At 34.1% G+C, this 17,556-nt stretch overlaps 2 protein-coding genes across 4 annotated transcripts; both read right to left on the minus strand.

The window, feature by feature from the left end:
• Positions 1-1,717: 1,717 nt before the first annotated feature.
• LOC115993689 (probable disease resistance protein At5g66900) lies at positions 1,718-5,835 on the minus strand. Its single transcript, XM_031117641.1, has 5 exons — positions 5,151-5,835; positions 4,313-4,719; positions 3,792-4,153; positions 3,088-3,299; positions 1,718-2,985 (listed from the first exon to the last, which is right to left on the minus strand). Exons 1-5 carry the CDS (start codon positions 5,746-5,748, stop codon positions 2,150-2,152), a joined length of 2,415 nt encoding a protein of 804 aa, XP_030973501.1. The 5' UTR covers positions 5,749-5,835; the 3' UTR covers positions 1,718-2,149.
• Positions 5,836-9,806: 3,971 nt separating this feature from the next.
• LOC115993690 (protein DA1-related 5-like) lies at positions 9,807-15,273 on the minus strand. Of its 3 annotated transcripts, XM_031117642.1 has the most exons (3): positions 15,071-15,273; positions 14,838-14,912; positions 9,807-11,393 (listed from the first exon to the last, which is right to left on the minus strand). In XM_031117642.1, the coding sequence occupies exon 3, from the start codon at positions 10,681-10,683 to the stop codon at positions 10,090-10,092; it is 594 nt and encodes a 197-aa protein (XP_030973502.1). In that variant the 5' UTR covers positions 10,684-11,393; positions 14,838-14,912; positions 15,071-15,273; the 3' UTR covers positions 9,807-10,089. The 3 variants fall into 3 exon arrangements, with proteins under 3 accessions (XP_030973502.1, XP_030973503.1, XP_030973504.1); XM_031117643.1 differs by lacking the exon at positions 14,838-14,912; XM_031117644.1 differs by lacking the exon at positions 14,838-14,912 and having other exon boundaries at positions 9,807-11,398.
• Positions 15,274-17,556: the final 2,283 nt, after the last annotated feature.

The raw sequence follows: 17,556 nt of genomic DNA on the forward strand, positions 1-17,556 counted from the left end.
TTTTGACAAGATGATGGATAGGGATGTTGTTTCTTGGACAATATTGATTGATGAATTAGTAATGGGACATAACTTGTGTTCTATGCATTAGTGCACTGAACACATTGAGATATGGACACATGTTCAAAATTGGACACGTATGTGCATCGATCCTAACGTGGTCAGTGCAATTGATGCCTCTTCTCTTAGTCATGGATAGGGAAGACGGGAAGACTGATCTTCTTTGTTCTTGGCATTGAAGACATCAGGGATTAATAAGACATAAATCAACGTTTGTGTCTATGTTGTAAAGGAACTAGGCAAGCAAGTTCATGGCTACATAACACGGATAAAGGTTTCACCCCTTTTCATTTACAGCAAGTACTATTGTTCATATGGATTCAAAGTATGGGACTATTAAGAATGCAACAAAGGTATTTAAAGGGATGCCTATCAGATTTAGTTTCATGGACTTTCCTAATTGTTAGAAATGCTCAAAATGGTCAACCGAATAAGGCTATCTAAAGTTCTTTGAGTTTCTTCTGAAACCAAGTACGCAGCCTGACCATGTTACTTCTGTTGGGGTTCTTTCCGTTTTTATTCATGCTGGATTAGTTGATAAAGGACTTGAATGTTTCTATTTGATAAAAGAAAAGATAGCTTAACATGTATAACAAATCATTATGTTAGTATCATATGGGGATTAACAAAATGCCTAAGAAGCTTGATAAAGTAATCTGGGCTTCTACACTTGGTGGCTGTAGCCAATAGAATTCACCCTTTATACTTGTGCTACATGATTTAAGGAGCATAAACAGCAAAATCTTTCCTACCAAAATGTGAAGCTTGCAGTTGCATTTGGAATCATTTAAACTCCACCAGGAATGACAACAAGCTTTTCAACAACTTATATCTGGAGTCAGCTACTGCCATGCTATGGTATCGAAGCATTTTTCCTTTTTTATTATTTTATAATAATGAAAATTTGTTCTTTCCTACCCCTACTATGGAAACTTTATATATCCGCTTCCTTGTTATTTTGTTTCTTGGTGAAGCAAATATGTCATCGTGTTCTTTTATTTCATGGGATCCTTGAACTTTTGATTGTTCTTTGATTTCCAAAATTATATTGGATTGTTTATCTAAGACCTCTGTCATTTGATCCCATGAATCTTGCATCCTTGCTATGCTTTTGGACATGTCCTTGGTAATATTTAACATTTAGTTGACATTCTCCGGCATGCTCTCCATTCTTTATTTGTTGGGATTGACGCTCTTGAGTCTTGATATGTAGATGCACTCCTTTATTTATTTATTTATTTTTATTATTTTTTTTTTAATATCAAAATCGAACTGGTCTGGATTGGGGAAAAAAGGCTTGCTAACAAATGGGTCTTCAAATATTTTTTGGAAGGTCACAGGTTGGGCTATATATGATGGAGGTTTGGCAATCTAGACTTTGATGAATGGGTGCTCTAGTGCTCGTAGATCCGGTTGTTGCTTGAATTTTTTTTCTTTTTTTTGGTTAGGTATTGCAGTAGATGCTTGGAAGTATATGGTGGATGTGGATTGGCGTAGGTTGCAGATGGGAGGATAGTGTGTGATAGTGTTGTTTTTTGGCTTTGATGCCAAATGTTGTAAACTAGGATAATTGAAAGATAGATTAATCAATTTGAGGTGACTAGCCTTTTGAACTTGAGAGAAGAAATAAACATTTTTGGTTAATTTTATGCTTAATTCTCATTAATACCTTCAACGTACTTAAATAGCCAAGGATGAGATAGTCTTATCAACAAATCTTAAAACATTTGAAATAATCCTATCCTAAGACATAAGAATTAAATTGAATACAAATAAATCACAATATTAATCTATCTTATTCTATCACAAAACTAAATTCAAATAATTTATCCATTACATGGGTCATAACAGAATCAGAATCTTCAGACAGTAAAGAGCAAAGAATAGACTAAGCTAATCAATACAACATTGGATTATATTCCTATCCACCAATTAATTGAATGATTATTGGAAAAATCCTTTATTTTGTAAGCTACCCCCAATTATTTTCTTATTAGCTACTTTTGGCATTGACTGTGATTTAGCATATTTCCATTTGACATAACATATTGAACCCACAAAATTTTTGAAGGAGAACAATTCTCAGAAATCATTTGGGAAGCCAATTTAGGTTGATATCTTTTTCAGCCACCTCGACCTTAAGCTCGGTGAGGAATTCCTTGATAGGCTCCCATAACGTAGCCCTCTCTTCATCACATACCACAACCTTTAACTGCTCAAGATCCATTATTGATTCTGGAAACTGAGTACGCAATCTCAAGCACCCTTTCATGTTGAGCTCTTTTAAATTACACAACTCACCAATGTGTTTTGGCAACTTCATAATGCTTAGGCAGTCAGATATGTCTAGAATGCTTAACTTATGGAGGCTTCTGATTGAATCTGGTAGCTTTGACAAATCAGTACATGACCTAAGCCTTAGCACTTCTAAATTCACTAGCTTTCCAATTTCTTCTGGCAATGCAAACAACTTATGATAGTTGGTTATGCTAATTTTTTTGAGGTGGATGATATCACATAGCCCAGCAGGCAATTCCTCCAGATCATTGCAATAGTCAATGTTTATCTCTGTCAAATTTGGAAATGCATCTGAAACCTGAATTGTACAATTCTCAAAAGCCTTACCAATATTACACATAAACAAGGATATTTTCTTCAAACTCTTCAATGGTACAAGGATCTCGCAAAGTGAAGGAATTGAAACCTTCTCTAATCTGATTCTTTTTAAATTGGGTAGAGACCCAAGCAATTGAAAATTGCTTATTTTGGAATGAAAGAAACCATAATTATTGATTATCAAAACCTTGAGTTTATCCATTTTCTCCACAAACTCAGGTAATGTATAATTCTTTGTATGAAAATTCAAAACTAAAACCTCAACTTTGGATCCTTGAATGTTGCACCAACTGGATGAGAATAATTCATCTGCAAAAATAATTTTATACAATGTGATAAGCCATCAATATTATGTAAATTACATATTGTGTATGTCTGTGTGTGCCTTTGATAGAGAGAAAATGTGCCAACCTGTTGAGATGGATAATAGGCGAGCATTAATGAGTTGCTGTGTTTGTTCTGTCCACCACTTTGGTAGATTGTTTCCACTTATGTTAATAATCAGTCTTGACCTTTGTCCTATAGACTCCTGGCTGCTCTGATGCATAGCAAGCTCTCTAAGAATATCATGTTGTGTGACAAAGTCTTCATTGTAATAGCTTTTGACCTCACTTGCATCTTTCCTGTGAATGGGAAAAATATAAGCTTAGACCATATTCAAAATTTTCAGCTTCACATATGAAAAGTATATAAAATTAAGAATATAATGACACAACAAAGGGAAATAGATACTACTATCAGTTTCTATCTACAATAATTATATTCAAGTGTGTGCCAGACTAGATGCAAACAGGTGTTAACTATTAAAATTTGAAACACCCCTCTTTGCCAGGGCACGATAGTTGGAAACTTGGAATATCTTGTTTCTTGATTGGCATAAATTTCCTTTTTTCTAGCTCTTGTTAATCACCTTTCAAATCAATGGTATGAAAAATCCTAAATTGGCCATTGACATGTCAATAAACTATAATAACATATTATCAAATGCCATCAGAAGTTAATTAAGCCATAAAAGAAATATTTTGGGCCTTTACGGCATAATACAACTAGCAGTAATCACGTGAAGAAATCACACAACAAGAAAACCGTAGTATAGAGATAAAAAGCCAGCATACCTTGCCATCACAAGACTAGCCAGATTTCGAATGTTGAGTTCTTGTAAATTGGCAATGGCATGGATGCCATCTTCATCCAGCTCATACAATTCCGCCCACATATCAATGAGGGCAGCAGCAGGGATCCTTTGGTCCTCGGGAAATGAACCTAGGTCCATGAAACACTCTTTGATGATGACGTTGTCATCGGAAAATTCTAGGCTTTTTTGAAGATGAGCAAGCAACTCCGTATCAGAACTAAAATAAAATTGACCATCAGACCATTTCGTTAGTCTACTGTGCCATACTACTTCATGCTGCCTACGGAGTGAGCCACCAATCACTTTAATGACTAGTGGGAATCCCCCACAGCCTCTTACTATCTGGAATTCAAGGAAACAAATAAACTCAGTTATTGTTTGGAGGTTACAGGGGTAATTTTTGGCCCAAGCAAAGCTATGTATGAAAACATAATTTTGGCAGGTGTGTGTGTATATATATATTGATAAGCTATATATATCTCTCACAGATTGACAAAGTACCTTTTTGGCATCTTCTTCTACTGGAATATAAGAGTTCTCATCATGTAGGGATGCTGAGCGATGAAAAAGAGTCATTGCATCAACATCATCTAGTGGTTTTAAGTGATATGTAAATTTCAATCTTGGAAATGCAGTTCTTGAAGTAACCAAAATCTTGTAATTGGGAAGATCAAACTTAAACTTTTCAGGAAGGGATTCTGACCCGAGCCAGACATCATCTAGGATCAACAATATAGGATTAGGTGTAAGATGATTCAGCAGTTGTGACAGTTGGTTGATTGCATCTTCATCACTTTGAATTTGAAAATTAGGCTGCATATTCTTATAATCTAATAGGTTCTGCACAATGACCTTCACATTGGGAGTTTTTGAAACATTCACAAAGAGAATATTGCCCTCAAACATTCCTGTCCAAACACAATGTAGTTAGAAAACTGCCACAGACGCACATTTCATACCGCATAATATTACACACATAATGGCCCAGTCATATGAACAGAATACCCAATCCCAATCGCAACAAACAGTGAGATGTGAGAAAAAAAAAATTAAAAGAAACACCACAAATTATGAAAATATGAGAATTGCCTTTTAAATTTTTTCTTTTTTAATCATCTTCTTTCTTTTACTGCATTATATCATTTTAGGATTCAAGTCATTCAACAAGGAAGTTCAATGTATTTTGTTTTTGCTACTACCTAACGGTATACTTTACTATTAAGGATCCACATACTAGCACTATAAATAACTTCAAGAATATGCAAACTATATTTCCTAAAACACTAACAAATTAGAAAGTAAAAAATTACACACTGACACACAAAAGAGATGGAAATACCTCTAATTTCGTCATCCTGACAAAGCATTTGCACCAATGTGGTCTTCCCACATCCTCCAGGAGCAGTCAGTAGAAGCAGCTGCACCTCCTCCTTCAACAGCAGCGTCTTCAACTCCTTCATTGGCATATCCAACCCGACTGTAAAATCCGGGGGATCACGAACAGTGCACAACACCCTTTGTCTATCCACAACCGAATCCACTTTCTGCAGATTAATATTCACATTTACCAAAGTCCTCAACCCATTCCTTGTGCACAGTGCTTGCAAATCAAGCTGACAGAACCTGAAGATTTCTTTGTCTAACTCTTCAAGTTTGGGAGAGTATTGGACTTTGAAAACGTAGTTCCACCACCGGATTTTCAAGCACTTGCGAACCAGCTTCGCTCCCTCTTCCATTTGTTCCATCAATCTCTTTGTTTCCCTTTCTGGGAGTTCAAGATGTTCGCTTAATCGTCTTATTTCATTGACCGTAGGCACCAAACTATTTAACGTGGATTCGAGGCGTTTAAGAATGGGTTTGAACATACGGGTTTTGCTTACCACATCCTTAACTGTATCATGTAACACTGCAAAGCCCTCCACAAATGCTGCTGCCATAACTTTATTTCAACGATTTTATATCCAATAAAGTATTTGGAAGCCCAATTGAGAAGCAAAGACTTTTTTTTTTTTTTTTTTTTTTAAATTTTTAGGACGAATTAGAATTTTATTCTAATAAATGAAAAGTTGCAACACAGTACAAGTAAAATAAACTATCAGTGAAACCTGAAAATTACAAAGCTAAATGTTCCCTTATATAGTAGAAAATTTACAAATGAGTTCATCTCAGCACAAGGAAACGGATCGGAAGTATGAATAAAAAAAAAAGGAAACGGATCGGAAGTAGAGAAGAGTGTCACTGCTTCTTTCGTGTAGAAAATTTACAAACGAGTTCATCTCCGCGCTAGCGCGTCTGCAGAAATGTCCGAGCTCGGAGTTTTAGACTTTTAGTTGACGAAGTTTCGTCCAAAGCAAGGGCTATATTGTCTTTGTGGCAAAAGTTAAATTTGTGGATACAAAGAGTAGGAGGATGAAAAAAATCGGCGATTTTGTATTAATTTACACACATACTATTATTAAAAATTAATACCCAATTAAAAAAAAAAAACACCTAAGTTTGTTACAAAGTAAAAGACGTGTCCGGTTAAAAAAAAAAAAAAAAAAAAGGGAAAAGAAAGAAAGAAAGGCACGTTCCAGTAAAACCCAAAAAGGAAAAAAAATAAAAAAACCATACCGAAAGAAGCTAAAAACAAGAAAAGGAAGCTGTATGTGTATCACTATCACACGCTGAAAAAAAAAAAAAAAAAAAAAAAAAAACCAAAGCATCAGAGGGGTAGTTTAGTAATTTGATTCTAACTATTCTTCTTCTTTATACTTTCTCTTTAAATTGGGGAAATAGCATTTTAGTAGGTTCATAGAGAAAATATTTGGGTCCCACTAATTTTTTTTCTTTCTCTCCTCTCTCCAATCAAACATTCACAAAATTTGTTTTTTATTTTATTTTATTATTTTTTTATTTTATCCTCCTTAAAATCTATCAAACCAAACGGATCCTAAAAGTATTAGTTTAAGAAATATTTTTAAAAAATTTAATGAAAAAAGAAAAAAAATTAATTTTTTAAGATTTTTTATATTTTTCATAAAAGTGGTTTCAAATTTTCCTAAAATAGTATGTTAATGATTGCCCTAATTAAGGATACCCATTAACAGGAACCTATATATTAATGGTTTGGTTTTGCTCACCTATCCATCTGGTTATTTGTACTTATTAGTGGTAGACTTGTGCTATATGTGAAAAAAAAAAAAAAAAATTGAGACTTATAATATAAGTGTTAACCCGGAACACTTCTCAAAATTATGTGATTATTTTCTAATAAAGTATAGTTGATACAATATATTAGATTTTCTAAATTAAGCTATATTTTGTTATTTTAAAGTATTTAAAATTTTTCATTTTTAAATGAAATATAATGCATTTTACGTTCAATTATTATATAAGACAAAATATGTTATAAATAATGTAATGTGCAGTTGAAATTTGTCTCTAGTACTACTTACAAATGGAGGAAAAGAAAAATACAAGACTTTAATAACATAATAAACCTCTCAATCCAAAGCATCACTAAGGTGGACTGAATGAACCAAACTAGAGCAAAGTGGTTGAAGTAGACCGAACTAGACCAAAGTGGTCGAATTAGATTGAAATAGACCAAAGTGGGTTGAAGTGGCCAAATTGGACTAAAGTAGACCAAATGGACTGAAGTAGACAAATGAATCACAATGGGCCAAAGTGGATCGAAACACTACCCCGATCTGGCTTAACAAAAACGTATCAATAATAAATGCTATGCTTCAACTTTTAAATATTATATAAATATAAATTACAATTTGACTAATGTCATTAACTGCGGAAGGTTAAGGCCAAGATGTTTTATAAAGTTTTGATCCTAACTACTGAATCGTTGGACAATGTCATTTAAACGTAATCCTATCTAAAATTTAGTAAATTAAAATATTGTCTCAGAGTGCTAGTAGCTAGAGGAGATGTTTTGTTTGCAAAGGAAATTGGGATTAATCATTCTATTTTTTAGGGTGATTCTCAGTTGTTATTAATTCTCTTCGTAAGGGTGATATGCTTTGTTCAGTGTTTGGTCACCTTGCACAAGATACATTATCTCTAGTTAACTCTTTTTAGAGTTTTTCTTTCTCTCACACTTACAGGCAAGGTAATGGAATTGCATATGCCTTAGCCAGGAGAGCATGAATGTTTATTCCTTTTTTGTTTGGATGGAATTTGTTCTACCAGATATTGCTTCTGTCCTTCAAGTTGATTTAACAGCACATTCAATAAAAAGCATGACCGGTTGTTCCTAAAAAAAAGTGGTTGGCACCTCTTGGTGTGCATATGACTTGACATTCATGGTTCAAATTCTCTTCTCTCATTGTAACTTTAATATAATTTTTATTTTATTTCATAATTTAATTAATCATTTGTTATTATTATTACCTAGTTTTATGGTTTGCAATTTACTTATATATACAAGAAATGCCAATTAAGTAATAGATATGACCTATGTTAAATATGTACTTAGTGTCATTTCTTGTGGTGGGGATAGTGAGTCATTTCTTGTGGTGGGGATAGTGAGTTTTAATTAATTAGTTCAACGGATAAAATTTTGTTTAAAAAAAATGATATTTTTTGTGATCAAATAAAAAATATGAGATTTAAATTGTGTCTACTTAAAAAGAAAAAAATGATTAGGGTCACCAAATCTTAATCTTACGACATAAAAAAAAAAAAATTAAATAAGAGAATGTTTTATATCAATGGTTAAAACTAAATAAATATCGTACAATAAAAAAAAAAAAGGTAGGTACTATTGTATTTTTCATCACTGGAGTAGCAGTGTAGTACTAGTGCCTTTGTGGGTTCCCGTGGAAGGGAAAAGTATTGGTAAAATAACTTAGGTATAAAGTATAATATATGGTTCAAATTCAAACTGAATAACGTCACATAATCCCATCCATAAAAAAAAAAAATAATAATAATAATAAGGTCACATAATCTAGTGTTCTTGCTGTCTCAACTATAACTCCAAATTTACATACGGGCAGGGAGATTCAAGGATATATAACGCGGATTGGATTGGATTCTGATGAGTTGGTTTGGAGTGTTTACTAAATATGTATGGGAAATGCAGAGTATAGAGGAGGCTAGGTGCATTTTTGACAAGATGGTGGACAGGGATGTTGTTTCTTAGACAACAATGATTGATAGATTAGTAACGCATAGGGAAGATGGGAAGACTGATTTTCTATGTTCTTGGCATTGATGATATCAGTGATGAGACTTTTTTTTTTTTTTGATACAAGATAGAATTCTACTCTAGTCTAATCTAAGTGTATATGTGTGTGAAGCTCTCTCCTGGAGACTTGAACCCTGGCCCTTGTCCCCACACTCCACAAGCACTTATACCTGTGGAGTGATCTTGGCAAGTGCTTTGTGCTGATCGTGTTGTAGACGACTTGGGCAGCAAGTTCATGGCCACATGACACACACAAGGTTTAATGCCTTTTCATTTACAGCAATTGCTCTTGTTCAAATGCATTCGAAGTGTAGTAGTATTGAGAATGCAAAATAGGTATTTAAAGGGATGCCTCGATCAGATTTAGTTTCATGGACTTTCCTAATTGTTAGAAATGCTTAAAATGGTCAATAGAATGAGGCTCTTTAAGTTCTTTGAGTTGCTTCTCAAACCAAGTACGTAGCCTGACTTTTTTTTTTTTTTTTTTTTTTCAATGTAAATAGTTTCTATATATTTTTCAATGAGAATTTTTTTTTTTTTTAATGGAAATATCATCAACTTCATTTAAACACAGAAGTCTTACAACTAGGAGTAACATGCATCACCAAACCAAAGAGTGAAATGTAAAGAGTAATGTTTATTTCACACACACTATTGCACACAAAGTACACATACTCACTTTTTTGTACTTGAAAATCGTTACTTCAAGTTACGAGTTCAATGCAGAAAAGTGAGAGTGTGTAATAAAGAAGGATAAAATTTAGGTATAGTATCTTAGATACTGTTCTTTATTAAATTTATCTCTTAAGATTTAACCATGTGGCTATTTATTTGAAAAATACATTTACCTAAGTCTTACCTATTACCCAAAAATAAAAACAATAAGACAACCTTCTTCTAACCATGAAGGAATATCTGAATGATTCTGAACTAAAGCCCCAGATGACAAGTCTGGGCTTTACCTGAAATTTCACATTCGCGTAGGATGATAGCAGCAATACACGGTGGAGCCTCCTCCATTTATACCACACCTCGTCATCAACCATCCCGGCGTGATGAACAAGATTATGGAATGCTTGGTTCGCTTCTATCATTAAGTAGTGCAACCGAAACAGGAGAATAGTGTAGCAAATATCGACTTACTAGAAGAAGCGGGGGGAGTTTTGTGTGGGGCAAGGGGCTTGGGACCCTTATAGTTACGGCCGCCGTTCACCAGGGCCTTGGTCTTTGTCCCCGGTGGCTTCGCCCTTAATGAATCAACTCTCTTAACAATATGATTTACCTGTTCCAAAGTCTTCAAAACATTCCTCGTGTTATGTACTTGCAAATCAACCTGACAAAACCTGAGGATTTCATCATCCAACTCTTTAAGTTTGGCGGAGTAACCTACTTTGAAACAGCTATTCCACCACCAGATTTTCAAGCACTTGCGAACCAGCTTCACTCCTTCTTCCATATGCTTCATCAATTTCTTTGTTTGCAGTTCTGGAAGATCAAGTTGTTCGCTTAATTGTCTTATTTCGTCGACCATTGGAGCCAAATTATTCAACGTGGATTCAAGGTTTTCAAGAATGGGTTTGAACTTACGGACTTTGCCTACCACTTCCTTAATTGTGTCATGTAACACTGCAAAGACCTCTCCAAATGCTGCCCCAAGAGAAGCCCCTCCAACAAATGCTGCTGCCATTGTTAAGAGTAAACCCAAAGACAAATAGAGTATTGCTCAAATGTCTAACCAAAATAAGGTTCAAATGCCCAACGGTTAGTTTCTCAACGGCTGGTCCAGATATGCAACAGAATGATGTCGTTCTATTTAATGCAAGGTTGTAAATGTATTTAATGAAATGTTGCGTTTAGTCCTTCTGTTATTAGTTCATTGATACGCTGCATTTTGTACTTCTGTATTGGTTCATTAGATCAGTCTGTTAGGTGGTTATTGGTAGTTACTCAGTTCCTAATTTCCCTCCACATTTTACGAATCAATCCCGAGATTTCAGGGATCTCTGATTAGGCAGTTACTGTTTCTCTTGTAATATATATATATATATATATATATTGTACATCAAGTGTAATGAACTGTGAAGCATTCATTCTTCTAGAAATCTCTATTCTTTCTTCGTCTCTCTCTGAATTTTCTCTCTATTTCTCTCTGCGTTTATTGCTTCTCACTGAGTGTTTTATTGTGTGAACACCATTGTTGCAATCTTTTCAAGCTTAGATAGATTCTTTTCATGGTATCAGAGCAGCAATCGAACCCAGCAGCAATGGCAGAAACCACTTCAGCTTCACCTTCAACAACTGTGCTTTCAACCTCCACAACCATACCTTCAATCTACATCTACCTCCATCAATCTCACAAATCAACCTCTGCTATTACTATCAAACTAGCTTTTTAACCTGCACTATGTGTGGGAACCTTTTTATTTACATTTATTCGAAAATAAATTTTTTTAATAATATTTAAATACACTTTTACCACATACTAAACACCCAACACATATCTCCATTTACAAATCTAATTACAAACACCATAGGTAGATACCAAAAACTAATTTAACCCAAATCTAATACAAATACTCAAAACAAAATTTATTTTAAACCCATTAAAACCAAATCTAACTCAAATATCTAAATCTAAAACAATCCAACCAAGTGCATTTGAAGATGCTAATTCAGCATCAGCTCATTTCATATCTCAGTTGTTCTTTTTGTTCCTACTCTCTTCTAATCGGTCAAATATCGTTTCCCCTTTTTATTTTCCACCTATCATGTCCCTTTTGTGAGGAATAAATATAGACCTTTGTAGATTCCGTTCAATCCCAACATTTATATATTGCACAAAGTAAATGTATCTTAGAGGCTTGATAAGAAACTAAAAAAAAAAAAAAAAAAAAATCATAAATGCATATAAACCACAAATTTTCTCATTAATTTTAGACACATATTCTCCATACTCTTTCCATTCAATAGATGGTTATGTATGAGAAGACAATGAACTTAAGATAAGACACTCATTTATGTTTTTGGTAGGTATACTATCTATCAAATACAATGAAAGAGAAAGCAAAGCAAAAAACCAATTCTAGAGAACCAAACAACATTGATTATTAAGCATATAACATGGGGAAAAAAAATTAATTATGGAAAAATATGTAAAATCCTTTAATTATAGGTATAGAATCAAAGAATTATAAAGAATTTCTATTAGTATGGTACTACAATTTTCACTTATTGCTTAAACCTACTACTATCATAATCTAATAATATAAACATGATATGATAAAACTTCTAAGATAACTCTATAAAATAGCTAAACAAAATCATAATATCATAAAATTTTTAGTAATAAGTTAGTCTCATTCCTCTTCAAAGATTTTTCTTATTCAAAGTTAGGATTCTAATCACACCATTCAATCCATTATATAATTCAGTCTTCAATATATGTTGGTTCAACCTCACCCACATAAATAGATTTCCTTCTATACACTATGTTGCACGGACACGGACATGACACGGACACGGACACGGGGATACGGCAATTTTTGAAAAATAAGGACACGACACGGCGGGGACACGGCGGTTAAATAATTAATTAAATTTTATATTTAGGCATATTTTTTTAATATTTTTAGACAAAATACATTTATGTTTAGAATTTAAATTATGCAAGAACTACAAATAAGTAAACTAACACCCAAAATACTACAATAATACACAAAATCTTCAAGCACTTTCAGTATTCATTTTAGTAAAATTACCTACAATATTTAACTTTAATAAATAAATAAAACTATAGCAGGACATACAAAAATAAATTTATAAGTTATAACTAATATTAATATATATATATTAAAAAAAAAAAAAAAAACGACAGAGGGCACACAGGCCACACGCCACAGCAGCAGTAAAAAAAAAAAAAAAAAACACAAAACAAAAACAAAAGCAAAAGCAAAAGCAAAACGCGTTATACATTGTCTAAGTAACAGTAGATTCAAGTAAACATCGGAAAGAAAGAAAGAAAAAAAAAAAAAAAAGACAGAGAGAACAGAGAAGAGATCGGTTTGCGCCGAGAGAGAGAGAGAGATCGGAAGGGACAGAGGACAGATGGCACGGCGTTGACGTCGGAGCTCGCCGATCAGTCCGATCTAACTCCGGCGAGGGACAGAGGGCAGCGACAGAGGGAGGGTGGGTTGAGAAGATCTGAGACGTGGTTTCAACTTTCAGTCTAAGAGACTCTAAACTTGCTATATTATTTTAGGGTTATCACAAAATCAACGGCATTGGTAAGTTCCGGTCAAAATCTGTGATTTTTTTCTTTTTTTTTTCACTGGTGGCGTGTTGGAGGCGTCGGAACCGCGTCGGCGCCGTGTCGGAGCCGCGTCGGCGCCGTGTCGGAGATGCGAACAAAAGAAAAAGAAAAGAGACACCGCCGGACACCGGAATCTGGCACGTCGTCCCCGTTCCGGTGTCCGACACGTGTCGGACGCGGACACGACGCCAAAAATGGCGTGTCCGTGCAACCTAGTCTATACATGTGTATGCACCAACATGTAATTGTTGATATAGTCAACCACCATAAACCAAAGTATGTCTCTCATCTTCACATCCGCTAGAACCTTTCTATCATCCATATTTAACAAAAGAGAAAAATTACATTAAATGTCAATTTATAAATTAAAAAAATACGTATAGTATGAAAATCTATTGAAACATGGTTTAGTCAAACTTAAAACTATACATATGTATTTGTTTTGTAGGAAAAAAAAATGCTAGAGACCACAAACCATATATATAAAACTCGGTTTGGACTTAAATTTAGTAGTTATAGAAATATGACTAATAGCAACTAAAATTTCGCAAAACTAAGACTATATGTAATCTTAGAGGCAGACTGAATTGTAAAACTATACAAACACAAATAAGCCAAATTTGCTACAAAGCATAGCCTTAAAAAAGAAAAGAAAAAAGAGAACTCTAACAGTCTATTTGGTTGCTGGAAAAGGTGGGAAAAAATTAATGAAATCATAACAATTTTACAGGTCAATTTGCTTTGAGAACAAAACAGCACTAATGTGTTAATTGCGTTTTAGAATGAAAGAAAAGTTCTTTTCTTCATATTAAAAATTTTGCAGTAATTTTTTCTGCATTAGTATTAGATTTATTCATGTGTGTCGTGATTAATACATGTGATATATTGTTTTTGATTGAATTAGAACTTGATTCATAAAAGGCCATGATTATCTTATCTTTGTCATGGTTCTGCATGTCCATGTCATTGACTTGGATAAACATATAAAAGTTGATGCGCTCATAGCATAAGAGTATCTATATTAGTAATCTTTATCAATGCCGAAAAACAAAGAAATCCTTAAAATTTACATGGTAACCTTCCCAAAGGAACAACATGCCCATATTAATATATATATATATATATATATTTATATATATATAAATGGATTCCAAAAACGTTAATCAAAACAAATCCAAACTACTAATCAACCAAAACTAAGTCATTCTCCACAAGTTATTTGTCTGCTAGTGATTTCAATCAACATTCCTATTTAATTGTTCCTATTCCCAGCACAAACTAATTGAAAAAAAAAAAAAAAAATCAAATTGACAAATTGACAATCAAAATCAAATTAAAAAAAATCAAACTTCTTCAATCTCCGTCTCGCTGTTTTTCTGTCCTCTAAATGGTATCTAAGAGTGTAGTTTAAGGGGGAAAAGTAAAAAAGGAAGACAGATATTGAATCAAAATCAATTCAATGAAATACCCAAACCTAATACTAAATTAACTCAAACGTTTAAAGCAATATTAAAAAAAAGAAAAACAATTACCGATAAAGGTTTCTGCTCTTTCCGAATAACGAACTCTTGTTCTCTCTTATTTCTCTGTTTTTTCCCTCTCCAAACCTAAATCATATATAACCCCAAATTTCAAAAAATTAAATCAAAACCTAATGTAACCCAAATACCTAAATTAAAATCAATCCAACCAAATTTCTCAAAACTAATTCATATTTCATACCCATACCTAGATCTAAGAAAGAATGAAAAAAAGAAAAACTTACTGGTGGTAGTTCTCTCAACTCTGTCTCCTTCTCATCTCTGAATCGCAAGGTTTATTTTTTCCTCCTTCTCTATCTTTGTATCGTAAGCATCGGTGTTAAGAAAATAAAAAGGAAGCGAAAGAAGAGAGTATCCGAAAGAGGAGAAACGGAAGTCAGAGCGTTTTAGGGTTTGCATTTTTTTTTTTTAATAGGCGGCTTGGTGTTTTTATAGATACACGTTTGATGAAAGTGTGTCTTCCAAATGCACCGTATGGTTTTTTAAAGGGAAAACTATATACTAGTCAACATGTTAAGGGGCCTTTTTTCCTAACGTGGCAGCACCTCCTTAAGGCTTCTGCTATTATATATAGTATTAGATATATCAAACATGATGACAGTTAAACTGGATTCTTCCAACTACTTTGTTTGGAAGCATCAGATTTCCATGGTGTTAGAAACTTATTCCATGTTTGAGCTTCTTGATGAAGTTCCACTTATTCCTAAGAAATTTCTCAGGATTTATTTGGTACCATTACTTCAGTGCTTAATTCAGATTATCTCATCTAGAAATCAAAGAAAAAGGCACTTCTTACCTTCATTAGCTCAACCCTCGCTCTTTTAGTTTTGGCTATAACTGTTGGATGTTCTTCAGCTCAAGAAGTCTGGAAGGTTCTTGAAAACATATTTTCTTCAATCTCAAGGTCACATGTGATGAATCTAAAGGGTGATGTGCATAATGTGAAGAAAGGATATGATTCTATGGATGCATATTTACAGAAGATTAAAGTGATAAGGGACAAGCTTATGGCAGCTGGTGTATTCTTGGATGATGAAGAGCTACTTCATGTAGCAATCAAAGGTCTTCCAAAAGAATTCAGTGCAGTCAGATCTGCAATCAGAACCAGAAGCACCAAATTAAGTTTTAATGAACTGGCTACTTTGTTAAATGCAGAAGAGGAATCATTGAATGAAGGAATGGAGATCAAAGACTCCACCTTTGCAATGTTAGTTGACATTGCACTATATTTAACTACACTAGTGGTTATAATAATCACAACTAGTCTAATAATAAAGGAAGAGGGAGAAATAACAATGGAAGAGGTAGAGGCTGAGGTCCATCACCTAATCACTTCAACCAGTTTTCACAATCTCAAGGTTCTAATGCTAGATCAGAAGGCCAATTTGCCAGATTTGTGGTAAGGCAGGTCATCTTGCCTTAGACTGTTACCACAGGATGGATTATGCCTATCAAGACAAGCATCCACCCACAAAGCTAGCTGCAATGGCAACTTCTTCCAACTCCATGATAGCTCAGGAGCAACCTTCGCTGGCAAACAGTGCAGCTACAGACCATGTCACTTCAAGTCTTAATCATTTAAGCTTTCCTAAGCCTTACACAAGTCAGGAGCATCTCACAGTTGGCAATGGTTAGAATTTGCCCATTACTCACATAGGTAACTCTTTAATCCCTGCTTCAAATGCTCCTATTCAACTTAGAAATGTGCTTAGGGTTCCCTCTATTGCTTCTAATCATGCTTCAGTTCATAAACTTTGTCATGATAATAATTGTTGGTGTTACTTTGATGAAAACACCTTGCTCATTCAGGCCTTGGCCATGGGGAAAACTCTTTACAAGGGCAAGAGTGAAGGTGGTGTGTACCCCATCTATCCTCACAAGGCCATTGAGCTTTTGCTTCCTAATAAACTATGCAAATCAGTCTAGCTCTCTTCTTCTAGTTGGCATCTGTGGCACAGCAGGCTTGGCCATCCAAACTCTCAAGTTCTTAAGCTTTTGTTGCAAAATAATGGATTGTCTTTCAATACTAGTGCTAATTTTGTCAATTCTTGTATTCATGGAAAAATGCATAGACTTCCATTTCCTAGTTCAAGATTTGTAGCTAATTCTCCCTTTGAACTTGTACATACTGATCTATGGGGCCCTACACATCTTAATTCAATAAATGGCTACAAATATTATGTCATTTTTGTTGATCATTTCACTCATTTTACATGGCTGTACTTACTTTCTGCTAAGTCTGAAGTTTACTTAAAATTTGTCATGTTTCATGCTATGGTTAAAACAAAGTTTTCCTCAACTATTAAAACTCTTAGATCAGATGGTGGAGGTGAGTACACTTCTAAGTCTTTTGAATCTTTTCTATCTTCCAATGGGATTAATCATCAAATTTCTTGTCCCTATACTCCTCAACAAAATGGCTTAGTAGAGAGGAAGCATAGACACCTAATTGAAACTACTATCACACTTCTGTCTTAGGCTTCCTTACCTTCTTCATACTGGTCATTTGCTGTTCAATCAACTGTGACTCTAATCAATTTACTTCCCATTGCTACATTAGGTTTCAGTTCTCCTTGGTACAAGCTCTATGGTCAACATCCTGATATTTCTTCTCTTAAAATTTTTGGCTGTGCTTGCTATCCTTTTCTTAGACCATACACCAAACACAAGCTTAATCATAGGGCCACATAGTGTCTTTTCTTGGGCTATT

This window comes from Quercus lobata, chromosome 6, assembly GCF_001633185.2.
Source record: "Quercus lobata isolate SW786 chromosome 6, ValleyOak3.0 Primary Assembly, whole genome shotgun sequence".
Lineage (NCBI taxonomy): Eukaryota > Viridiplantae > Streptophyta > Magnoliopsida > Fagales > Fagaceae > Quercus > Quercus lobata.